The sequence below is a fragment of the Grus americana genome, chromosome Z, assembly GCF_028858705.1.
Source record: "Grus americana isolate bGruAme1 chromosome Z, bGruAme1.mat, whole genome shotgun sequence".
Lineage (NCBI taxonomy): Eukaryota > Metazoa > Chordata > Aves > Gruiformes > Gruidae > Grus > Grus americana.
The window spans coordinates 36,702,147-36,729,410 of record NC_072891.1 but is presented as its reverse complement, the minus strand read 5'-3'; the positions used below and the strand labels follow the sequence as shown (position 1 = coordinate 36,729,410).

General features: G+C 38.6%; 1 protein-coding gene across 3 annotated transcripts in view; it reads left to right on the top strand.

Annotated features, from left to right (window-relative positions):
- BNC2 (basonuclin 2) overlaps positions 1-27,264 on the top strand; it is a 349,761-nt gene that overhangs the window by 289,330 nt on the left and 33,167 nt on the right. For all 3 annotated transcript variants that reach the window (XM_054810588.1, XM_054810587.1, XM_054810589.1), the window contains exon 5: positions 24,507-26,473. In XM_054810588.1, the coding sequence (XP_054666563.1) occupies positions 24,507-26,473 (1,967 nt within the window). The remainder of the gene's footprint in view (positions 1-24,506; positions 26,474-27,264) is intronic.

Here is a 27,264-nt window from a genome sequence, read left to right as displayed (position 1 = left end):
TTGTGTCCGTAGGTCAGGTACTGCAGGTCCCTCCGCACAGACCTCTTCTTCACACCTAATCATGTCCCGGGGTGCTCTGGACTGCACCTGGTTTAAGCTAATCTGGTTCACTGAGAGAGGGTAAGCGAGCAGACTGGGTATGTTGTGAATCTGAGATTGAACATGATTTTGAAATAAATCTTTCTTGTTTGCCTTACTGACAGTGGTATTTCATTCCAGAGATCACACTCTTTTTCACTTTCATTGCTTTACTTTTCATTGCTTTACTTTTAAAATGTTTATTAGCCATATTGCCAGCCAGTGGGTACAGACTCACTGGGACCAGAAGATGCTTTTGATCCTTTAAGAATTCCTAATTGGTTTTGTATGATACATTTGGCAGAAGATTTATCCAAACGCATTAATTCAATACTGGTAAGGAAATGGACTGTAATGATGGTAAAGATTGTTATCAGAGAAAGGGTAAATACATTTGGCATACATCCTTGTACTTCATTATTTGCACACAAATATCAGTGCAACTTGGACAACGAGCATAGGAGGACATGTCACCATGTGTCCTCATAGAGGAAATTACTTCCTTTGGAATTTTCAATAAGGACTTCAAACATCAGAAGATTTTTATATTTATGAAGCCCAGCAGTCTCTTCATAGGGAATATTGCAATCAAAATTGCACTATGAACCCCATGTCAGTTCCTTTTAAGTCTGGAAAAAATAAATTGTGATAGTTTGAAAATACTAATATTTTGCCAGAATGAATATGAGCTGAAAATTCAAAGAAATTTGAGTGCTTTTGAATAACGAGAGATTTGACTCTAATCAGATTAGATTTTTGTTGATTAAAGCACAGAAAATTCTAGGTTTTAAATCTGGTGAAAATAAAGTAGTATATGGAGACCTTTTACGTGGACACATTTATATAAAATATGAGTTAGCAGGGAAAGTCTTCCAACACTCGTGCACAGCATTAAGAGAACAAAAGCTTTGACGCCGTCTCTCGTTTGTTTGGTGACCCAACAGCAGGTTGAAAGCACAATGGTTGCTGTCAGGCCTGAGTGCATTTGATGTTGAACCCTTCTTGGCAGGGGCCCAGAAGGACTTTTTCTTCCTACTTTGGCCCATGCAAAATTGCCGTACATGCTCTCTAGTAGTTGACTCAGGCCAAACAAACATGATCTCACTTACCCAGGAGAAAAGGGTTTATGCACACAGTAGAAAAGTGCGCATTTGGGCCTGGACTTGGGAAGGGCTCAGGTTCAAGCTTGCTCTTCTGTGCTAATCCAAGACAAGTCCAAGGGCATGCACTTCTTTCCACTGGCTTCACTAAGACCAGATATGACCCCTAATGTTTTTAGCACGTCATTATTTAGTAAAATCTTCAGCAAAGCATGTAGCCATGGTTTAAGAACTCTTCTTAGAGACTTAAGAAGAGCTAACGGTATGTAACTATTAATAAGCTGTACCTTAAATGATTGCTTCCCTTAGCAATACATATTTGAATTTATTGTACGTCTTGTTACATATTTTTCATAAACAAATTTCTTCCTCTTGTAATCTTAACTTTACATATTTATTTAGCAGTATTTTTAGTAGTATTTTTACAAAAAAATTGTTTGTGATCCATCAGTAATTGGATTGCTCAAGTAATTGCACAGTGATAAGTAATAAAACAATTCTTAACACTGAAGAATAGTTAAAATGTATAGTTTTGGCCTTAATTTGGAATTCTTAATTAGTTGCTGTTGAATTAGATTTTTACTGTTTATATAAAATCCAGATGATAGTACATGCTTGTACTTTTGGTACTTGTCTTTATACATATGCACATTTGCAATCTGTAACTTGAATCCAAAGCTTTAGGATTCAACCTCTTTCTACTATATCATGCAAGTGAACTTTTGAGCCAACACTAGAAATTATTATCAAGACATTTAACATATATATTATTATGCCTGAATTGTGTTTTTACTGAAGCCTTTTTACACCACTCAAGTGATTAAAAAAAAAAAGTAAATGCAATTAGCATTTTCTATTTTATATATTATTTCACAGGAGGAGTGAAATTTTTAAAACTTTTTCTGCTGCCACCTGCACTGTCAACATTTAACTTTACAGTGAAAATGAAAGGCATCTTACAAAAAACTGCACTTGTATCTACTCTTTGTGGAAAGATCTGGGGAAGAAATAAGAGCAAGCACAATGTGAATGCTGTTTCACTTCGCATACAGTTCTAGTAAGCTGAGATGAATGCTTCTAACTTCCTAACTGGTTAGTTTAGCCTGCATCATTTATAATGAATCAATTTGACGTTGAGATTGGGAAGCACTGGCAGACTGTAGAAGGTGGCTGCGGTATGCCTTAAGTCTTGTTAGAAGGCCTATCTGTATGTTAAGGAGAAATGATGAGCTATGATCACTCGGCTGATCTGCAACGTGAACCAACTAGTACATTTGCTTAGGATCACCACTACTCCTGTGTTTTGTTTGCAAAATCTAAACTCAAAAGATACATGATTTTGCAAAATCAAAGCCACCTATGGCTTTACTCTTCTCTAGTGAACAAAAAAAGCTAATAAAGGAAAATTAATTTAAAGGATTTATAGGGAGATGGCATTGAGAAACAGCTCCCAGTATAACTCTAGGAATCAGGAGGTTAGCAGTATTCTGCTGTCCTCCAGGTTCTCACTGCAGTACAGTACAGGCTTTAGAGACTGTTCTTTCCTTCTGAGCAGTGACTCTTAGTGTAGTTTTCTCTGTTGCATGGTAAAATATTCCCAACATGCATCCTGAATTGCACTGAGGAATGAGGATAAAAGACAATGTTTGATTTATTAATTTCTAGTGGATTAGAACTACAAATGTTTGCTATGTTTTTAATTTGAGAAGTAGAGAGAATCACAGCAGCTTTTAATTATGCATTTTGTGTAATGCAGCCCTGAATAGAGCAGAGCAAAATTAAAATTGTGGATCAAATGCTAAATCTGAGTAGTGACTGAAGTGAGCTGTAGTGCAATGCTAATGGTTTTGCGTCTTCCTGGCATTATGTCAATAATAGCTCTAATCACATTAAAGAGAGAGCCCATTAGCTTATTCTCTTCAGCAGCACGCATCATAGCAACATATTGTGAGCCTTGAAATAACTTGAAATTTCTTTCAAAAGCATTGTTGTCTATGAGCTAAGAAGGGTGTGGTATTAAACATCATAAGAAAAAAAAACCACTAAACCTTGGAAAGTCTTCTCTGTATCTTCTTAATTAAGCCCCTGATAGCTTCAATTTCGTTTAAGAACTGGAATTTCTACACATTGCCTGATTTAGGTAATTTTAGTGAGAATCCATGACACTTTTGGGAGACAGAGTGATTCTTACACTGACCGTACCTGAAAAATTACCTTTTACAGGGTTTGAACTTAAGGGCAGGGACTTTCTCAGTCATGTTTATTAAATGATTTTTCTGCCAACCCATTCCAGCATGTAGCATTGTTTTTATATTATTATATGTGCATAGAAAAACTGCAACCATATTGACCAATCTTCCTTTGTTGTCCATTTAGCATTCCCTTCAGAATTTGCCACAGACTAAATAGATGGTTGTTCATAAACCAAACCAAACCAAACCAACAACAAAACATGTTTTTGTTCAGCCAGATTGATCCACGAAAGTCAGATCTTAAGTCCAGTTATACTGGAAAAATATCGTTTGAACTCCTTTGAAGATGACAGAATTGTTCACAATTTATACCAACACAAATCAGAGGAGAGAGCCAAATTCTGGCCTTGGATGCTCACACATATTTCTTGTCTACTTCAGTAGAGACTGCAGGATTTTATGCGTGGTGGCAAAATCTGACCACTGTATCCCTAGCCCTTTCTCTGCTGGCTCAGCTCATCAGCAACCAAATTCCTCTATCTCCCACCACAGGCTGCTTGTCATGGCTCATACAAGCTCTTTTTCCTCTCTAGCTTGTGCTCTTAGATACAGTCTATGCTTTGTTGGCGTCTCTATTTCTTTTCAGGTCTCAGCTGAAAACATTCCTTTTACCTGTGCCTCTTAATTTCTCCCTCTGCTGTTATTTACAATTTCAGTGTAACACTAGAATATAAGTCTGTGCAGCATTTTAGGATACAGCTTGTTTGAAAGATGCTATACTAAATAAAACTGTATTTTATGTCTGCACAGAGAACTATATCCTGGGTATCCCCCTAACATATCTATAAATCATTCACCACATAAATGACTGATTCCGTTTGATACCAATTTTTGTTTCAGTTACTGGTTTTGTAGGATGTTTTATTTCTGTTGCATCACAAATAGTAAATTACCAGAAAAAAAGAAAAAAAAAAGATATTTGAAACTAATACTAGTTACAGCAAAGGACCAACTGTTGTAGGGAGACCGATCTCCCAATATCATGTTTAGGCATTTTCATTAACTTGCTTTATCCATAGGAAGGAAATAGGTTTGTTTAGCCATGTTTGGTGAAATTAATGTTCAGACAGATAGCAGAAAAAACAGTCAATAGCAAGGAACTGGGAAGGTCTGATCCAGTATGCATTTACACACGTGGGTGGTCTCAGTGAATACAACTGAACTGATTTACCCCAGCAATATTATTCATAGAGATAGGGCAAGGTTCATCTATGGCTTAAGTCACATGCATTTTGATTATCTGAAACTTTTCAATCATTTGCATACATGTAACAATTAATTGAGGTGCAGAACAAAAGACTAAATCCATTGTTTTAAATTAAATATATGGTGTTTAACATATTATTTGAAGTCTTACTTTTCTTCTTGTGCTTGTGGAGAAATCTTATCTTGTTTACCTTATTTAAACCAAAAGAAACGTCATGCTTAACAAGCAAGTTATTAATTTAAAAAATAGATAAATAAATGCTAGGGGAGGAAATTTTATCCAGTTCAGCTAGATCATAAGAGTTTATTTTTAGGTTTTCTAAGTATTTACTATTTAATACAAAATTGAGATTGTTAGAAAAAAACACCTTATAAAACAATACACCCTGATACATAATAGGTTATAAAGTTCTTCAGAGTACTTACAGTTCATAATTTTGCAATTTGTTTATCAACCGGTTTTGGAGTATTTAAGTGGAACAGTAAGAGTAAAATTATTTTCTGCCCACCACGTGCCATAATTCTCCCTATCAAATACGAACCATCAAGGCAATGAAAAAAATACCAAGCCTGGGTGAGATCTCTAACTAGTATCACTTATATCATCTTTTCACTAACATTTGGGTTCAGGAGATCCAGATGTGTCCTAGGGCTTGCAAAGGGAAAAAAAAAAAAAAAAAGGAAAAAAGTTGGAGGAATTTACAAAAAGCAAATATGTGTTCTTGTTTTCTATTGACATATGCACAAAATGCAAGTAATGCTTATGAGTCATCAGTGTGCACCACTGAAATAATGGATATCAAGGGTCACACTTTCAAAGGGATCTCAGCTTGGACTGCAGAGGAAAGGGGTCAGTTTGCTTTGTATGCATATATATAACTGGTGACCACCTTATATGCACCAGACAAAATGTATTCCTGTGAGTTCAAGCTTTAGATGCATTTTCAAATATACATGTCTAACATTTTAAGTTCCTAACATGACTACATCTTTGAGTCACTCTCAGACCTACCAACCTCCCTCCATTTACAGTTGATAGAAAGGAGAGTTTCTGCTGCGCCTCTCCTCCACACATTTGTATAGTGTCTTTGTAGTTTTTGTGCTGTCTTTGCCTTTACATATGTTACATGGAGTCATTAGTGAATTATAAGAAAAACAGTGTGTCCTTTCTATCCCCACAAACTTGGATCCAATAAAACTGACAAAAGCCAGAGTAGATTCTTTCATGTTCTATCATTTTGACCATAGATTGCTACTTCTCTTCTCTTTTCAAAATTTTACGTTTTTAACTACTGTGCCATTTGGCATATAACCTTTCTAATGGTAAGGATGTCAGGTGGCATTTATGATGGCCACTGTATTTCCACACTAGGTCTTGGTGTGTATGCATGAGAGCCAATACCAACAGATTTCATTCTTATTGCATTGCTAAGCAGTTCAGATTCCTACTCTACTGCCAAGTTGTCTGTATAGATACTGTAAGTACTGCGTGAATTTGTGAGAATTTTTTGGAAAATGTTTGCAAAAATTGCATTGTTTCTTAATTATTGCATGATTTGAGGTGACTGCCTGTGTGAGGACAATGTTTTCCAGCTATTGCTTGAAATTAGGACTTATTTTTTATTTATCTGTCTAATGTGAATAATAACAGCGGAAACAATATGCTTGGATGCCTCGTTGTATCAGCATCTGATAACATTTGGGCATCTGGATGGAGTGTTAATGGGGAAAGATACAATTTTGGGTAGATAAGCTTATTCCAAATTAATTTTAACTTGCATCATAGATATACAGTGACATTAAAAAAACCCAGCCCTTAATAATGCACTTTGCTAGTCTTTGTTACTGTCAATATCGTCAGAATTAAACACAGAAAAAAGAAGAGGCTGCAATACACTAAAAACCCTCTGTATTGTTTTATCAGTGAATAATGGGGTGTAGGAGGGCACTAAAGGTCACTAATGTTATTGGCATTTTTCTCTATTGATACCAAGCCTCAGTGTGCAAAGTATACAGAAATCTAATCTCCATGTTTCCAGCACTCATGTTTTTTCCTGTTGTCTGTATTTTATAGCTGCATCTAGAAACGAACTGATTTGGGCCCCAGTTGCATAAGCACAAGAGCAGTTTTACATCAGCAAGTAGTTGCACTGGTTGCTTGTCTAAGTCAAGCCAAAATAATTGCAAATGTGCAAGACTGAATTTTTCAATTTTGAATATGAGCTCTTTTAAATAAAAGAGAAAATGAAGTGGATGTGTTAAGCACTGTGGATCAGACAAAGCCATTGTTCTATATTTCCAGCAGTTTCTAAATAGTTTTTGGACAAGTGCTGTAGGTATGTAGGTGGATTTATTCCTAGAGAAATTTATAAAATGGGGGTGAAACAGAAATTGAGAAGTCTCCTCTCCCTCTCCTCTTTCTCTCCCTTTCACTCTCATTCTCTCTTTTTTCATTTTGCTTCCCCTCTCTCTCCCCTTGCTTTCTCCCTCTCTTTTTCTTTCCCTTTCTCTCTCCTTCTCTTCTCTCTCTCTCTTTTTCCCTCTCCCCCTCCCAACATGTAATACACCGGCAGTCATGCACTGCAGATTCATAAAAGGTGGGAATATTTCTAGCTCTCTGGCAGGTAGAAGACATCGTTACAGGCTGAATACACTTACATCTGAATAAATTCCCAGGGAGGCCGAGAACCACTGACATGGTAGGTATGTAAAACCATGTAACTGACATCAAGGCCTGTTGCACTTGTGTAGCCTTATTGAATCAGCGGAGCGCTCAGTCCCCCGTGAGGCAGATGTCACCAGCATCTGCATTCCTGACAAGCGGCTACACCTGAGGTTCAGGGGACACTTACGTACTTCTGCTGAGCCCCGTGTCGCTGAGGCTTCGTCACAGGCTTTGAAGAGTATATTTCCAAAACTAAAACAACCGCTTATATATGTTGATTGGGTGTAGTGGAAGGAGTCGTTAGAGTGCAAGTTCTTCAGCTATGGTGTCTCTCTAAGTGTCGTAAGTCAGACTCCAAATGAGATTGGTTCTACTGATGATAACATCATACAGACACTAAATAATTTTAAAATACATGAACTGGATTGTGACTCTCATATATTTTCTCTGAAGTTTATCTTCAACATGACATATCCCATCCCCCTTTCTTTCTTCTTTCTTTTGTCAATTAGTTTCTTCTTGTTTGAAAGTCCTGTATGGCACAGGAGAGGAGAAGGATCTTTTTTCTTACTCCGGTTCTCTAAGAGCAGTCATGTGACACACAACACAAAATCCAAACCAGATAAATGAAGTGACAGAAGAGCACCATAAGAAGCCATTGTATATCCCACAAAGAAACCCACCAAAACTTTCAGCACTCATCATAAAGTCCAAGAACCCCTTTTTATAATTCTTTCAGGGAATTCTGCCTCACCATCTTTGACTAGAGAGCTTTTATCTGGGCAGTAGTACAGTGATGATCAAAGAACTTTTAAATGATAGGTAGAGCTCTCTAGGAAACGTAGACAAAATGCATGAAATGCGTGTGCATGCATGTGTACGTAATTATTTTAAAGCTGGACACTGTTGTATTGGTTTATTGCTGTTCGATCCTGAGGCTGACCTAACGCTATGCCTTGCAGTGCCTGCCTGTATTCCTTGAGCCCTGGCTAATACGTGGGCTTCTTGTGGTGAGTCTGAAATTCCACTGCAGGGTTTCAGTGGAGAAACTCTTGTGGTTTATGGCATCATCAGTACCTTGAGATGGAAATGGGGCTTTATGGAAATCAATCTTCCTTAGAGGGCTCTGTACAATACAAAGTGCTTAAAAAATACTAAGTGAATGCTGCTTTTACTGTTCTGGCATTGGACCAGCCAGTGCTTGCTTACGGATGGTTATACTATAGGTGGGTGTTCTGCAGCCACAGCTCTCACCGCTCTGGTTGAAAAATAGGAAAAAGAGGTGGGTGAATGGTGGAAAGGGAGTAGGCTATTGCTTTATCCTCTCTCCTAACTCTTACACATAGTTTTTACCACTTCTTTCCAAACCTCACCTGTCCTGCTGCTGTGAAAACGCAGCTTCATTCTTGTCTCCCTGCGTTATTTTCCCTCCTAAAATTGTACTTAAGGAAGAACAAAGCCTGGCTTTAACCTAATTTTACTATTATTGTGTCAAAGGTTGTTCATAAGTCATGTAGTATCTGTAGTGCCTTCTTTGTGTGAGTGTAAATTCAATGTTTTTCACTCCCTCAGTAAAAAGGCAGGTGTAAGCCACCGAATTACTGCATGTTCTGACCTACTGCTGCTGCTGTTTGCTATGTCCTTGCAGCTATGTGTGTACCACAATATAATTGTTTAAACATGCTCACACTGCTGTGATGTTCCTATGGTGAATCCTGCATAGTAATTTGATTTGATTAATGGATTTTAGAAGGTGTGGTCCCCTCCTTCAAGCTCATGTGGATTGAGACCACCATGTTATAGGTAACCTTGCCTGTTTCACTCCACCAAATTGAATTAATTACTCAGTAGGTCACTTAAGAAAAAAATGTAGAAAACAATTCCAGGCGTTGATTACATAACACCACTAACGTTGCATTTCTAATGACTTGGCAGCAATCATTTCTTGCTAAGAGGACTGCAAGACATACAGGTATGTTTTAAATAACTTATAAATGACAACTCCATTTACTAATTTTTACAGATCCCTCTAGAGGTCTGACCTTACTGTCCTGTGTGGGCAAAACTGGCATTGGCTTGCAATCTTCAGTTCCTGTTTGCCTTTTTCAAGATTGCAGGCGTACGGCCTTCTGTCTATACAAGACCTTCTGTGTTATTATCGTGATTGATCCAAGCTCAGTTGGTCTGTCTGTGAGCAATGAAACCAAGAGTCTTACTTCCTTCACAAAACTGTTTAAACAGTTTCATTTCAGACATTGCCATCACTGAGGAACAGCTGACAGAGTCTGTGATTGCTAAGAGATTCACTTGGTTCTTTCTTTTGTACACCATGATACTTTACCTTTGCTCCATAGTGTAATTCACAGGGCATTTGGCCCCATATGAGCATTTATGTTTGTATGCAGGATTGCTATCCAGACTGTTCCTTGTTTTATTTTATTTTAAAATAGACATTTATGATTAATTTAGGGTCCGAACTGTAATCTGTTAAATTTCTGGGGTTTAGAATGCATGTTCAGGATTGCATTTCCACGTAAGATAGATATATATATATAGGTAAAAAAGATCATTCATTTTATTTTAATAATTTATTTCAGCCTCTCAGTAGAGTGCAATAAATAAATAAATAGGGTATAAAATATTTGCATCATCATGGCTGTGGCCTGAGGAGTTTCATACACCACCATAACCTTGTCATCTTTTGTTTTTGATATACAAAATCAAAACCAAGAGGCTTGTAATCCTCCATATATTGATTTTTTATTATTAAAAAGTGAAAGTTGAAAGGCAGCTCTAAACCTGCTTTATCAGCCACACTTGGACCAACTTTGGATGCCATTTCTAAGAGCTGGACATGTGCCAAAGACATTAAAAGTTACTTTTTGCTTGCATTTTGCCAAACTATTCTTTCTGCTCTCTTTTTATGAAAATAATTCATTTTATTTGCTTTGCAACAAATATTTGTGTTCAGGGGATTCTCCTCTGTATTAAGTGGTATGTCCCCTGGGGTAAGAGGGTGTCTTGTAAAGTTATCAAAAGAAACTTGTAAGTATGAGCACTGTTATTTCCTTCAGAGTTTGCTGCGCTACAAGTAATCCAATGACAGTTTATTGGTGTCCATTTGGGGAAGTGGGATCGGTATTTTTATTTGAGAATTATTTCACTTGGGAAGCTCCTAACATAATAAGCATGAATGAAACAATCACAGCGTAGTGTAATAAAGGTCATGCTCTGAGAGGATCAGCTAGAAGAGGCGTTCATTGACTGATCGCAGCTTACATGTCCAAATATCATAGAAGTGAATCCTTCTGGCCATGTCCCACTGTTCTCCATTGAAAAAGAGAGTGTGAATGTCACTGCAACTTTCTAGATAGGCTCTTTCTAAGTGTCTTTGTTTTTCAATTCTTCTGTAGCTCTGATTTAAAACCGTACTGCAGGACAGAATTGTTTGAATGTTCATAAAGGCAGGTCAAGTTCACAATAAACTTTCTTCGAGGTTACATATATGTAGGGCTCCACTGACTTTAGCCTTCCACAGTTTGTGATGTGCTTTTCCTTACAGCATCATCAGGAAGTAAGAGGAAATGTTGTCTATATTGATTTTAAAGACAAAGATCTGAGACACGGAAGGACCATGATTTGTCCAGAATACACAAAAAGTGGCTGGCAAGTCTAGGATTAAAGCTTCAGTTTCCTCAGGGTTGCCCACCTCCACCTCTTTCTCTGAGATTACAGTATGAAAAGATGTTAGAAATGCAGAAAGATTGGCTTTCTTTTCAGGTTACAAATGTTTGTAGTTTGTGAGATTTCTGTTTGATGTTTTAGGTCCTTCTTTAAACCCTAAAAATAGGTGTAGTTTGATTGCTCAGTTTGAATTTCCAAGCATTTAGATCATTTGCACCCGTAGTTCAAAACAGTAACTCTGGAGCTGCAAACTGACCAAAAATGAAGATTTTTTGCACATGAACCAAGGTCACTTTTATGCTCATCTCCATCATACCATACCAGGCCATCTGACTGGAAGAATGAGAGCAGTGGCATAGGCCTCAGCATGGCTCAACTTTGAAGAATTTCCTCAAGCAGAACTCCCATAATATTTGGAAAAAGGAAGTTTTGCCTAAATAGAGAGTTTGGCCAGCAAATGGCTCTTGTTAATCTCCAACATTTAGCATTCTCTTCCTTGTTCTTCTGTCCAGTCCATACTGTGATGATGTATCGTATCCTCCAGTCTCCTCCTCAACACGGATTGCTCGTGAAAAAATGTGTTTCTGTTCTTCCCATACTGTTGCTGAGAGCTGAAAGTGGTAGCTAAAATGCCACAGTGAAATTCTCTGGAAATGATGAATAATTGAGACACAAAAATAACGGCTTTAGTATAATTTTAAATGTTCACGTTCCTCTTCAGAATTTCCTTTCATAAGTAATGTTGTAACTGAGCTGTCTTGTTAACACCATGTACATTTTAATTTTTATAGTGTTTTCTTGCTTACCTCAACCTTTCCACCTGCTGATCTATGTCCATACAAAGTATCACACAGCTTTTTGAATCAGTTTTAGATCAAAGGTGCATACTTTCATTTAAATGTAAAAGATGGCAGGCAAAACTGAATAATATCTATGTAAATAAAATTCCTTAATGAATAGAGTTCTCTGCAAGTAACTCGGTATCTCTAGAGATTGTTCAAAGACAGCTGATGAAACCCAAAAATGTGCAAAAGCAAAAATTGCACAGTACATGGAATTTTTTTAAAGATTCTGAGATGAGTAACTGTGTTTCTCCTATCTGCTTTCTTAGCTGTCACCTAATTTCATTCTGTTATTTTGCCAGGGTTTTTCATAAAAATTGTTCAGTTAAACCAGAAGCAGCCAGCATTGTTTCCCTGTCCTAAAAGGTTAATTTTGCATTTAGGGCCTACACTTGCCTGCATAGAAAACAGGCATTAATCCTTACCTTCATTTGGTGGGACTGCCAATTTACCCATTATGAGCATATAATACTTGTCTCTGTCTTGCAGTTTCTCTGCTATTTAGCAAAGGTCAGAGGCCAAACCCCCTCCAAATTCCAAGAGAAATATTAATAATTTAGAAATGCATTTTTCCAAATAATATTGTACATGACAATAACAGTGTTCTGTGTCCTTAAACATTTTAAACCATCTACTGCCTAGTGCTTTACCGTCAGCCACGTTGGTTTTACTTTTCCTTCAGCATAGAGGAAAAATAACATAGTTAGAGGGAGGGTGGAGGGTTACTGCAGCACTTCCATTTATTTCTGCAGTGGATACCCTGCTGAAAGTTGCATTGACTGAACACAGGACAGACACAAAGATCAATCCTAGTGGGACCAAAACCCTTGAGGTAGTGCTTACTCAAAATCGATCAGTCTTTTCAGTTATCCCTGGCAGTGATGGCTGTTACATTTTCTTACCATTTCAGTACAGCTTTTTCTTCCAACCTATACTGTGAGCATGGTCAGAGGTGCTGTCCTGATCCATGTTCCATGCAAATCACTGTTCTGTTCAGGAGTATCAGTAATTTTGTTATAGCTCAGTCTGTATGTTCTTTCTGGATATGACACTATCATAATCCAACAAAATAAACATACACTTTACTGTGATAAAAAGATTTTTGGTGTTTGCAGTAAATAATCACCAGGTTTTGGAGAATTCTGACATTTCCCTTTTCTTGTACAGCAGCTTAAACGGTCTTATATTGCTGCCCCTCAGGAATCCTAATCCTGCTCCAATTTGCATGTTGTTGTTCTGACTTCATTTTTTTGTACTGCACTGGTTAGAAGATGGTGCTGAATGTGTTTTAGGATGTGTATAAAATGAGAAGGTTTGCTGAACAAGGAGATGTGCAAAATATAAGGCAAAATCAAATACATTTTAAATATGCAAATATGTAACACTATCATGTCAATGCATATATCATTTGTGAATGTATGATATATATGTGCATAAAGTGTTTCCCCAAAGCTGATAAAATGCATTACTGTGTAACCTCATTGCAGGATGCAGGGTTGACATACCCATTGTTATGCATTGGTTTTTGTGCAAGCTGCGCAGCAGGCAGTTTCATCTAAGCAGCTAAAAGAGCATCTCACTCCATGAATCATCCATTTGCCTGGCAAGGAGAGAAATACCCTTGTTCTAAGAGTTAAATGTCAGGTCTGAGGGAGAGTGAGAGGATTCCATTTCTGCTCAAGCCACTGGTGAGAGGAAGTTCACACGCTGTGACTGCATCGAGCTTCAGGAAATGAAATTTGTAGCCTGAGTCACAATAAGAAGCACACTTGTTACTAACTCTTTGCAATTAACGTGATTGCCGGCAATCCAAAACCAGTACTGAAAGGTCTTCTCTGACTCAAGAAGGGACCTTCCCAGGACAGAGGAGAAATGCCTGGCCTCTGTTGTACTGTTTGCAAAGGACTGTGGTTCCTAGGGCTGTCAATCGGTTACCTCTCCAAGACCAATACAGGAAGAAGCATTACTTAAAAAGCAGCTGTTGTTTTAACGTTCTTTACCATAGACTTATTTTGCCTCTGAGCACTGATGATGTATGTGCCTTTTGTTGAAGTCATTGAGCTGTCTTTGGTGAAAGAAGGAATCCAGGTCAATAACGAGTCAACTTTCTTTCTCAAAGCAGGACACATCTGGCCTCAGTGATGTCCTACCAGTAGAGTACTCTTAAATGTGACTTGAAATTGCTTCAGAAAATGGAATAGACCAGGAAGTTGATATTTGCCAATTCCGCTTTCCTCTCCTGAGGTAGAACTACCTCCATCCATAGAGGGTGAATTGAACTCAGGATTTTTTCTCTACCTCTGTTCAACTCCTAATTACACCAAAGAGGTGACTCAAAGTGTGGGTATTGTGGAAAACAGTAGGCAATGTGTTAATTTTTTTTTTTTTTTAATCAATACATTGACTTAGGTGCTGCCTGCCAGACTCCTCCCTGGCTTGTGCATGGAGCAGTCCTGTTGGAGTCACTAGGACTGGGACGGGCAGACACAATCCAAATTATTAATCTTCTTTGATATTGTTCTGAAATGCATCCATTAAATTAGCATTGTCAATGGTTTTATGGATGCTACTTCTGTCCCAACTTGTATTTGGATTTCTCAGCTAACAAAAATAAAATCCTATGTGGCTGTGGTCAGAAACAACAGAAATTTTGGGATTCGGCACAGACCTGAATATGAGATTGTTTGGAAAATATCACTGGCTCATCTGTCAACTTGTAAATTAGTAGAAGAGTTCTCAGGAGCTAATCATGGAATTACTACTACTGTAGCTTTCTGTATTTCTTCTGTTTTACTGCCCTTAGACTTACCACTTCAGAGCCTTCTTCCACCACACTGTGTCCCATCCACTTCTAAATATACCTCCTAAAACATTCAGTATGTGTTTACTAATTGTGATCAGGCTAAAATTCAAGTGCTGTGCTTGTGGGACTTTTTTTTATCAGAAGCCGTATTTAAGTGATGACACACAGTAATTTGTTCATTCTTCTGTCAGTGTAATTTACAAGGCAACGACAGATAAACATAGCTATACAAGATTCATTTACAGTGACACAATGGCAGATACACAGAGCAGAACCCTGCCTATGAGATAAAGTGGACTGAGTGACTTATGCAGTAATTAGGGGATAATTGTCATTAACCTCGCAAACAGTAGTTTACCCATATTGTTTAAAAGGCTCCAGGATGCATAATGACAAGGTAATCTGTCAAAGCGCTAGGGGGAAATATTAATAAGATTTGTGCAAGCCTGGATAGAAAATATGCAGAAAGCGGCCACATTAAGCTAATTGGTGGATGAATATACACTTGTAAAAGTGCTTCTAATGGCACGTTTGCTGCTCTCCAAATGACTACTGTTAATGTGGAGAAGTGGGCTGCCTAGAAAGTCAGGACTGCTGGGACAAGAGGGTATTAAGACATGCAGGCACAGTTATTATTACTTTGTACACTGTAATATAATTTCCCCCACTTTGTTTTGCATTTCAATGCCTCTAATATGTGCAAACAGATAGCTCACTTCATGACCCATAGTATTTTTATATTCCAGTGACCTTTGCCTTTTTGGTGTCACTTCTGCACCCTGCTGTCTCCTTTTTGCATCACATTGCCACATTGGGATGACAAACCTATGTTTTCTGGTGTAAATTTTTTAGGTAAACAATCAAAGGAAAAAAGCCTCATTAAGATTGTGTTGTATATATTGCAAGTAATCATGCATAGTCCCCTAATGAATACTAAAGATGGAAATCAATCTCCCAGTTCTGCTGCCATTCATATACCCAGCATATAGTACCACTGAATCCCCTTATTGAGGCACAATTTGGGTTCAGTCAGAAAAGCGAGCATGTAATGAAATCCAATTTATGAGTATAACTTATTGGCACTTTTACTCCAGTGTTTCTGTCCTTGGGCAACTTCTAAATTCCTTACAATGCCCCTGGTTAGGCAAATTTCTTCCTGACTTCTTTGGAAGTTTTACTTACAAGCCCAGGAAAACTCAGCTTTTCTTGCATACATTTTCCAGCTAGGGGTATGGCTTTAGTCAATTTAGATTTAAAGTGAGAAAAGGACCATCTGACTTGACTGTTAGATGTCTTGCCCTGCTTTTGGTGTAGTCCATGTTAGATGGAGCAAGGACGTCGGACATGATTTGTTTGTATTACCACATTGTGCATTGGGGAAGGTCTCGGCTGAAGAGAGCCTGGGTGTCTCTTGTGGCTATGTGTATTGCAAATACAATACCTCATCGGTGCTCTTTGTGAATGTTTCCTGTTTCTCATAAAAATTATGTGTCATTCTTTCAGTGTTGGTGAAACTGAGGCTCAGAAAGAGAGGCTTAAGTAGCTTACTAAATTTACTGAAAGACTGCCAGAGCATAGAAAACATAAATTTCCTTCTCAGTGAGTTACGCAGCACTGACACCAAACAGTAATACCATAAGTGATTTCAGGGACTGATAGTATAAAGGCAAATATTCTTACATGGCATGCCAAAATGGGCAACTATATATGCAAAAATTGGTGAAAGTGAGTATGAAAATCAATCATTGCTATGCTTGTGTGCATGCTGGGTATTCCCTACCCACTTGCATGCAAAATTGTGTTATAAAGTTAATTTACAGGTGGAATTATTTCAGTGGTTTGCCACATTTGTGTGTCTGTTTACATCCTATCCTGAAAAGTCCCCATGGCACCTCATACAGTCTAAAATTTTTGTCTTCATACACTGTGTGCTTGGTGGTTTGATTGCCTCTAGGAGCCATGTCTGCCTAAGGGCAAACACTCTGTTACTTGCCACAAGTTAGTGGCAAAGCTTCTTCAGAGACATTTCAATAAATTTTCCACTCTCACAGGTTGTAGAGAAGCAAAGGTATCGAATATTCCTCTATACTTGGGGTCCAAAATTGTGGAGTTCAAAGCTGTTTAAGGAATCTGAATACCCAATTTCTATAAAATATTGATATTCTACCATTTGATAAATGTGAGAAAAAATGTCTCACCTTTAGTGTGCATTAAAAATGTTTTCATGAGCAGATACCATGAAGGATCTGGTCACTTCACATAAACTCCTCATTTAGGAAAGTCTTTAGAAATCTTTTTAAAGTCTCAACCAGAACTGATGGTGAAGGGAATAAATGTTTGCATCTGAAAATCTGTGCAGTTCTTGGGGGGGGGGAGGGGCAAAATACTTGGGAAGTGGCACTGGTATTTCAAAATAAATGTCAAATAATGAGATAATGACAATGGCCGAAAGAAGACTTTAGATCTTGTCAAAGCTACTGAAACAGTGTGTATCCATGCTAATAGGAGTTCCACTGTTATCAATTAGTGACAGATTTTGCCATTTAATAGTTGTCACCAACATGACAGTTGTAAATCAAAGCAAATTTTGTTAACATCATAGGAGTGATACCACTGTAAAACTAGCAAATGCAAGAAGAGTGTCAGACTCTGGCTGTGCTTAGAATCTTTTCCTCCAAGTGTGGACAGAGGTTTCCTGTGAAAAAAATACTTGTCATGCACCCAATTGTAAAGAGGCTTGATGTAGTTGCTATGATTAAATGAAGCTCGAACTGCTGTGATTAAATACATTGTAACCTCACAGTGATCTATCATAGTTTTAAAAATAAAAATGCTGCATGCAGTGTTATTCACGAAAAAAAAAAAGAAAAAAAAAAGTCATTGTCTTCTGAATTATACATTCTTATCTGGTCCATAATCAAGAGCATTCCATAACAAAGTGAATATTTTATCAAAAGTCAACCAATATGTTTTAAAAATCAGAAGAAGCATTTAAAACTAGTGCCCTTGCATCCTAATAGTTTTACTGGAGTTGCAGAGGTGAATACACATTCATGAAGAGCAGGAAAGAGTTCAAATTAATGTTTCTTTTCTAAAAACAGTTAGAGACTCTTTCCCCTACCACCAGTTCGCATGGATGCTTTATAGTTGGCATTTGACAGAGTGTCATCATCTTTCAGGGCAATGCTTTCAAATGTATTTTGAGGTTGGTGAACCTGAAAAATGAAAAGGCATTCTGCAATTGGGGTGCCCTATGAGTAAGTTCAGTTCCCAAGAGGAATCGTGTGTTGCGGATCCGGTACTTTCATACCGCTCCCTGCAAATTAGTCCAGAACTAGCGCTCCAGCAGGTTGCTTGTGCAGGGGTCTGTGCTGCTGGCATATGTCTTTGGGATGAGATATAAAACAGAGGACCTGCATACTTTTGGTCAGAAAAGACCCTGTAGGCCATTTAGCGAGAGCATGGGTGGTTAACAGCGGTATCCTGGCTGGGTTTCAGCTGCGGTTATTGCATTCCACCTCCTTACGTTCCATCTGCAGTTTCAGCAGGACATGGTGTTCCTCACTTTCACTCTGAAACCGTTGAGCAGTGCTCCTGTGCGTCGTTACACAGCCGCTGTGCTCCACCATGGTGGTATACCCCCAATATATATTCAGATTTGGCTCCACATCACGTTTCAGGGCTAAGTTATGTCAAAATTACTTTCCAACATGGTCAGTGGAATTACTCTGGATTTAAAATGCAATTACTCTGGATCTAAAGTGCAGCCAGATTTGACCTGGTGTCTATAATACCAGTTAGTAAAGTTTACAAAGGTCTTTGGAGGTCCTTTTGGTCAAAATGCAAAGCTTTTTGCTGCTGAATGCATATGGAGACCTGGAGTCGAAGGAGCAAGTGGAGCAAGTACCATTACAAACCTGGCAGCAAAAGTAAATATAAGCATGCCTATAAGTAATAAAATCTCCTTCATGTTGCTCTTCATTTGAATACATGCTGCTAGTGCCGTTCTCAGTGATACTTTGGGGAAAGACAGGCTTCTTCTTTTCCCCTGCTGTAACATACTGGTATCCCCATGCATACCCCGTGTCTTTGGGGCAAAGAGAACAAGTCCAACAGGTAAGAAAAAGGGGGTGTCAGAAGGGAAGATCTATTGCTTTTGATTTTTCTAGCAGAGTGGAGGCTGCAGTGAAGGCAAAAGATAAAGATTTCCATTATTGACTGAGAACTCAGTAGTGCTGCACTGTGTTTGTTCCTGCTGCAGCAGTATAACTCAAGGAAAGGACTGCTGACACTTAAACAAGAGTTTGTTTTCATATGGTTTCAGTTGGTGAAAGGGGGCTGGTGGGAGGTGGATGCGAAGTGACAGATGAGGGTAAAAAATTTTTAACCATGGTTCTTTGCAGGCTGGGTGTGTTAAATCTCCTGAGTTGCATGTGTATCATCACAGTGAGCAAGTATGCGCACCTTTTCTTCGTGTTTACAGGAGCAAAGATGAGTTAGGTTCATCATCGTAAAAACACCTATCAGAAAAATGAGTATGTGACTGTATGAGTGGGTGAGTGTACTCTTCTATGAATAACTAGATACAGGGTTTACTTCTGTCCTACTGAGGTCAGTGGGAGTTAGCCAAAATGAGCAAGAGGTGTTTTGCTCCATCTGTACTAATGTGAGTTAGTGTGCTGCTGCACACTTTTGGTAACTTTTACCACAGGAGCAGTAGTAGGACTACCCATAGTGTAACAGCTTGAAAATTAATTGGGAAGCAAGGAGATGCTCCTGGGAAATTCAGCCAAACAAAAACAACAAACCTTAAATCATGGAAATTATGTAGGCTTTTCTTTATTAGAAACAAATGTTGATTATTTTTTTTTCTGTCTACACCCTAATTAAAACCATCCTCTGCAATTATAGTATGACCAAATGAATATCTTTGTCTGCTTTTCAACTGTTACAGCTGCACTCAAAATGTTTCTTTGAGATCAGCTAGAAAATATATATCTCTTTAAGAAGGGCTTATCGAAGAAAGATTTGTGATAAACACTAGGGTTGCTAAATTATTTAATCAAACATGTATCTATGTAATATTCTGCAACATGGATACTTAGCTGATATGCATCAAAAGCAGCAGTTCATGGTGCATATGCAAACTTGCTAAAATATGAAAGCTAACAATGTGGTTTTCTATATAATTTTGAGTGGTTCTCAGAAATTATCACAATAGTGTCCAAAAACAATCCTTGAGTGCTTCCCAGCACATAAGGCTTGTTTAAGAAGCAATTTTAACTTTTTTTTAACCTTTCTATTAATCTGAACACTTGTATAATCATCTCTCACTATGTATTCAGCCAGGTGTATATATACATTTTACCTATGCCAAGAAGTTAATTAAAAAGATAAAAATAGAACTGCAAAAAGTCTGTGGTGTGTACGTGTATGAACATACATGTGTCTGTGTGAATGTAGACATACAAAATTACCTGCAAGTAATGCAGGCACAGGAGTCTCGCAGAAAGTGAAAGTATAAAACAACTGATTTCATAACAAAAGTTCAAGGCTTACAGTGTGTGTTTATAGTGTTTGTTTGTGTAGACTGTCTTTATTTTCTAAACAAGCAGTTTTTAAATTGGGAGGTTTTAAAGCTGAATCAAAAGCTTGAAATTTGTAAAGCCTAAAGGCCCTCAGGAAATGAAGACTCATCTTCACAGTCCTCCTCAATTAAGCTCCTAAAAATTAGAGTGATCTTTGTGTCCATCTTTTGTTGTAGCCTGTTTGTATCATCCAAGATAATAATTTTGACACCCATCACTTGTTCTATGTGACCCAGAAGTTTAAGGCAAGATGTACCCTAACATATCCTGACACATATCTTCCTAATATACGGTCAGCAAAAATGAGGAGGCAGGTTCAGGGTGATTAAACATGACATTGCTTTATAAATCTAATGTACTATGCGTGTATGTGAATCTGTATCTATACAAACAATAGAGTCAAGTGTGTGTTTAGAGTTAGAAAAAGATTCAAGATTATGTTTTGTATCTTTGGAGGTTAATTTAATATGATTTAGAGATTAAAAGATTTTCTCCATCTGAAATTGTGAGAGACCTACCCACATAATTAAAATAAAATAAAATAAAATAAAATAAAATAAAATAAAATAATAAAATAAAATAAAATAAAATAAACCAAACCAAAACAAAACAAAACAAAATAAATAAAACTTTGTATGGGCAAAAGAGGAAGAGCATCACTGTATGCTGTACCGGTTGGGCTTACTTGTCATTGCCTAGCTTAGAGCTGTAAGCGTGCAGTGGTATCTCTATACTCACTGACTTCCTTGTACACATTGTCACAGGAGGCTTGGCTTAATCAGTTGTGAGCTGAAAAAAGTAATATAAATTGGAACCTTTTGTCATGAAATATTTAAATATGGATATGATTTAATGGCTTTGGGGAGAAAATTTAGCGTGAGAGATTGTAAGAAACAAGAAATCGATTACATGTAAGAAAGGACTCGAACCTCTAATCAAGTATTACCATATACAGAGAGATCCCTAGCTAGTTATAGCTTAATTCAAAGGGGATAATGGTTAGATTTTTTTGTTAATTTTAAGTTTTATCAAAAAATGACATTCCTATTCGCTCTTTATCTAGTTTTGCATAATACATACTTACAATGATTTATGGAAAGCCATCACTATGTAAATATTGAAGCATATGCTACACAGTATCCATAAGTAGTGTGTTTTCTATGAAACATAGGCATTGGTGCAATTTTTCTTTACTTTTGCTGGGGGGAGAAAAGCCAAACGACTTCTTGCGGAAAATTAACAAGATACAGCTTGATCTGACGAGTAGGAGTAGGCAGCGATCATTCAAGAGCAGCATTCTGATTCCCTGCTGTTTCTATGACAGCGAGGGCTGCCCCGCGACAATCACGCCCTTGACTGCCAGTTTCTCCCATCAGTGGGACTCAGCAGCCGCCGAAGCTCTGGCCCTCCCCATTGCAAATCCTTGCGCTAAACGAAACAAAGGGCGGTGGCCTCTCATTGAGAGGTAGCTCGTGTAGCCAACTGCCGGCTTCTCCCGGGTAAGCTGTGGAATTACACACCCCACACCGCCCCCCCCGAAAACATACTGGGAGTCCCCTGCATTTAGACAATGTCTGCCTGTTCTGTGCACGCAAAGAGCTGGGTGCGCTGCCGCCGGGTGAGGGACCGCGTGATACCACCTTCCGCTTACGTGCGGGAGCCTGTCGCAGGATCTGTACCTACTATTCTCATGAGTTACTGCCGCGCTGGCTGTATTTAATTTTTATTTACTTAAATATCCGTATTTGTAAAGCATCCATCTGTTACATAAGCCTGTGAGTGATTTGCAAATTAAAGCAAAACCAAAACAAATTACTAACAGTAGTACATTACAAAGCAGAGTGCAGCTGGCTGCAGACAGGAATCCTAATTCAATGCATGTAAGCAGTGTAAATTAGACGATGTTATTCTCATCTTCAAACAATGCAAGTTACAGTTAGAAGGAATTAATACTTGTGGCTTGGGATCAGAAAAGTGTGTGTATAGATTGGATCAGAGGTGACAGAGAAGGCCTAGAGACCAAAATCTGAACTGACGCTAGTTTTGCAGGTCCAGGTAGGAATTACTCAAATGTAGAACGGGTATGGCTGGCTGGAAGTTGTGGGAGAAGTAGATGTAGGAAGCTTTAGGTCACACTCATGGGGAGAGTACCCAAAGTTAGCAGGATGCAAAAAAATATATGATTTTAGAGCTTTAAAATATGAACGTGTTCTTTAATTGTTTCTTTGTGGTGGTGGTGGTTTTTTTTCTCCCTCCTCTTGCCTCATTTTGTTTTTTGTTTCACTTTATTTTCTTGTTGGGTGGGGTTTTCTGATGTTCTGGATTATTTCTACTAGATAGCACTGACTATCTGTAAAATAGTGCTCCATCAGACAGGTAGTAGTGGGAGACCTTAGAAATTAGAGGTGTCCACAGTGCTTACAGGTGCTCAAAGGTGGGGACATTTCCTGACTAAAGCTGCAAACCAGGACCAGCATCTGCATCATGGTGTTTCGTTCATCACTGTGTAAATATATGCTGAACATTTTCTGCATAGAAATGGTTTCTGGGGTTTTCCGTCTGGGACAGCTGGGTAAGATTTTCCATAATTAACTGCTGTTGAGGGTTTCATAGTCTTGTAAGGCTTGATTGCAAATGGTCATGTGTGGAGCCTTTCTAAAGGTTTTACAGTCGCATCTAAGGTACTGAAATATACATGGCGCTGACCTTTGTCATTAACTTTGTATCCGGAGAGGTGACATAGATCAGAACTGAAATAATAAAACCAGCAGTAATCAAATAAACATACGCTTAATATTGGGGGGAAACTGCATTTGCCAGTAGTCTAGAAAATGTGAGAGGAGAGAAGAATCAATCCTCTGAAGACTGAAGATGATAAAATAAATAAACAAATAATACCTGAGGGCCGGGGGGGTGGGTGGGAGGGGAAGGTATTTGGAGGCTTCATAATCAAACAAGACCTAGTGGGTTTTGCAGTAGTGTGTAATCCAAAGTGTTCGGATAAGGTTCTGAAGCTGAGATTCAAGATTTTAAAAGATCAGGGACAGTACAGAGGAGTATCTTGCAAGGCTTTCAAACTGTTTAACGCACAAGGAAGCATTGGAATAATTCTGGTTTGATGGCCTGCAACAGTGCTTGTTGGTTATAGTTACTGTGCTGATGTTATGTCCAGCATTTGCCCAAAAGGAAAGATGCCAATAAAATGATGTATTCATTATATAAGTATTTTAATATGTTTTTATCAATACATGCTGGAATGGATTGCCTGACATTACATTGCAGAATTTTTAAGTCCTACCTTCAGGCAAATCTCATGCTTACTAGCAAAAATGAAAGTGTGAAATGCTTTTTAATGTATATTTAACAACAGATAGTCTAGTGATTACTGATGTGTATTCTCTCTAGATTTTTCCCTTGCTATCAGAAGGCAATGTTAAGAGACAACATTTTTACACATTTATGCTATCTACATCCATCAGATGCTTACTTTCTACATATTTTTAACTGTCATTTATAACAAGGCTGCAAAAAGTAATCTCTTAAGTCTAAAGCATACCAAGATTGCAAGCTTACAATCAATTGCCAGTAATAGTCCAGTTATGCTTAAAAACAGTGTTCCAATTTCTACCTTTTGATGCAAGTTTATAATGAATGTGTTTTTCAGTATGGCTGTTGGGGGGGGGAGGGGAGGGAAGGGGAAGAAAAAAATAAGGAGTAAGGTACAAGTGTTATGTGCTGGTTTTAAGATTTTTTGCCTTGCATCAAAATTTCTTGTGAGATGGCCAATGAGTGACTTAAGTCTTATGTCTGCTTATATTTAAGAAGCAAATCAATCAAATGCATTTATTTAGCTCTTTATTATAGTGTCACCAGTTAATAGTGATTAAGGTACAATTTTCTATATTTTACAATGGAGTGTACAGCAACAGTTTGTGTTTTACACTAAGGTATGCTAAACAGTAGCATTGTACGTAGATCACTGTTGTTAAAATAAAAGTATTGAAATAATTTTAGATCACAGAGCCCCATGGTCTACATTTTGTTTGCTCTGACATTATTAAACAAAATCTGTTTTTCTGACTGTGACTCTAATTACTACATTTGCATGGCTGGAAAGTTTGCATTTTTTGGTTGAGTTCTATTATTAACGCTGTTTGCATGTTGGTTTTTGAACTTAGTGTTTCATGTTCAGGCAGCAAAGCACCTTCTATTGAATTCAATAATTATGCAGAATCAATAAGTTTTTTCTTTGTGTTTGTCTTTGTTGTTTCTTTGATATGGCCTCTAGGATGCTGCAGGCAAGGTGCTGGACCGCTGGGCCATCATGTCCAGGGAAGAAGAGATCATTACCCTTCAGCAGTTCCTGAGATTTGGAGAAACCAAATCCATCGTGGAGCTGATGGCAATTCAAGAAAAAGAAGGGCAGGCTGTGGCTGTGCCATCTTCAAAGACAGATTCAGACATAAGGACTTTTATTGAAAGCAATAATCGCACCAGGAGCCCAAGTCTCCTTGCTCACCTGGAGAATAGCAACCCTTCCAGCATTCATCATTTTGAAAACATCCCGAATAGCCTCGCATTCCTGCTTCCATTCCAGTACATAAATCCAGTCTCTGCTCCGCTGCTGGGGCTGCCTCCAAACGGCCTCCTGCTGGAACAGCCAGCAATGAGACTCCGTGAACCAAGCCTTACGACCCAAAATGAATATAACGAGAGCAGTGAATCTGAAGTTTCCCCTACGCCTTTCAAGAATGAGCAAACATCCAGCAGGAATGCTTTGACCAGCATTACAAATGTTGAGCCCAAAACTGAGCCAGCCTGTGTCTCTCCTGTTCAGACGCCTACGCCTGTCAATGATTTATCAAAACCAGAACACACTAAAAGCTCATTCCGCATTCACAGAATGAGGAGAATGGGGTCGGCCTCCAGGAAAGGAAGAGTGTTTTGCAATGCATGTGGCAAAACTTTCTATGACAAAGGTACTCTCAAAATCCACTACAATGCCGTTCACCTGAAAATCAAGCACCGGTGCACTATTGAGGGCTGCAACATGGTCTTCAGCTCTCTCAGAAGCCGCAATCGCCACAGTGCTAATCCCAATCCCCGACTCCACATGCCCATGCTAAGGAATAACCGTGACAAAGATCTAATTCGTGCTACATCAGGTGCCGCCACTCCGGTCATCGCAAGTACAAAATCCAACCTAACTTTAACAAGCCCTGGGCGTCCACCGATGGGGTTCACCACGCCCCCTCTAGATCCTGTACTACAGAACCCTCTTCCCAGTCAACTGGTGTTCCCAGCTTTAAAGACTGTCCAACCTGTTCCTCCTTTTTACAGAAATTTACTTACTCCTGGAGAGATGGTGAGCCCTCCAACCTCACTCCCTACCAGTCCAATAATACCAGCAGTGAGTGGCATTGAGCAGCATCCCCCTCCTCCTTCAGAGTCATCAGTACCTTCAGTGCTGATGCCCACCCCTGAACCTAATGCTGACCTTGCCCCTAAGAAGAAGCCAAGGAAGTCGAGCATGCCAGTTAAAATTGAAAAGGAAGTTATCGATACTGCCGATGAGTTTGATGATGAAGACGAAGAAGTGAATGACAGCAGCACAATGGTGAATGACATTGGTCATGACAATCACTGCCATTCTCAGGAGGAAATGAGCCCAGGCCTGTCTGTGAAAGACTTTTCCAAAAGTGACAGAAGCAGATGCATTTCCAGACCAGACATAAGAAGGGCAGACAGCATGACATCAGAAGACCAGGAGCATGACAGAGACTATGAAAATGAGTCAGAGTCGTCAGAGCCCAAATTGTGTGAGGAATCCATGGAAGGCGATGATCGCCTCCATGAACCTGGTGAAAAATCCATGATGCACAGTGACAGACCAGAAGAAAACCACAATGACTCTTCCAACCAGGATGTCATAAAGGTGAAGGAAGAGTATACAGACCCTACATATGATATGTTCTACATGAGCCAATATGGACTGTACAATGGAGGCAGTGCCAGCATGGCTGCCCTTCATGAAAGTTTCGCTACTACATTCAACTACAGCAGCCCTCAGAAGTTCTCCCCAGAAGGGGAAATGTGCTCCAGCCCAGACCCCAAGATCTGCTACGTGTGCAAGAAAAGTTTCAAGAGTTCCTACAGTGTGAAGCTTCACTACAGAAATGTTCATTTAAAAGAGATGCATGTCTGCACAGTGGCTGGCTGTAACGCTGCGTTCCCATCACGGAGAAGCAGAGACAGGTCAGTAAATATTAATTGATTTTCTACATTATTAAATGTGTTGAATTATGTAAGAATAGGCAGTTTAGGATATATGAAGAAATAGAGAGATGCACAGTAATGACAAGTGACAATTGTGTTCCCATGACATTGAGAGAGTTTTATCACTTTAAGATTTTCATTGTTGCTTGGCATTCAGAATAGTACATATTGTGCCATCCTCTTAAGTGACTGGCTAGATGATAAATGTCATTATTCTTTCTGTGTGCCTGTGAACGTGTGTATTGTACTTCTGTTTATGAGCTGCAGCTTTTATTACATTTATTTTCTTCTCCCTGCAGCTTTTAAACCAAGAGAAGCTTCTATTAAATATATAGTAAATTATATACAATACAAATATCTTCATGCATGCATATCAAACCATAGAACTAGGAAGGAGGGGAAGGGGTGGATGGACAGTTGAATGAATGGATGGAGAGAGAGAACAGAAGGACTGGAATAAAAGAATGATTTCCATCCCCACAGGGTCATGTAAAAGCAAACAGGAAGCATTAGGCGGCTATTCTTTCTTCTCTTCAATTTTTAAAACTAGCTGCTATGTTGTAGCAAGAACAAGTAAATATTAAGAAAATAGTTGACTCTTCCTTTAGTAGAACTTACACACCTCTCTATCCACTATGGTCATTTAGTCTACTTTATATGCTTTTCTGCATGTGAGGAACTCCCTTCCCCACTGATGGGAATTATGCACACTCAGAGAGGAGAGGCTAGACCCCTACATATTTTTAAGATCAACCAGGGTATATTCTGCT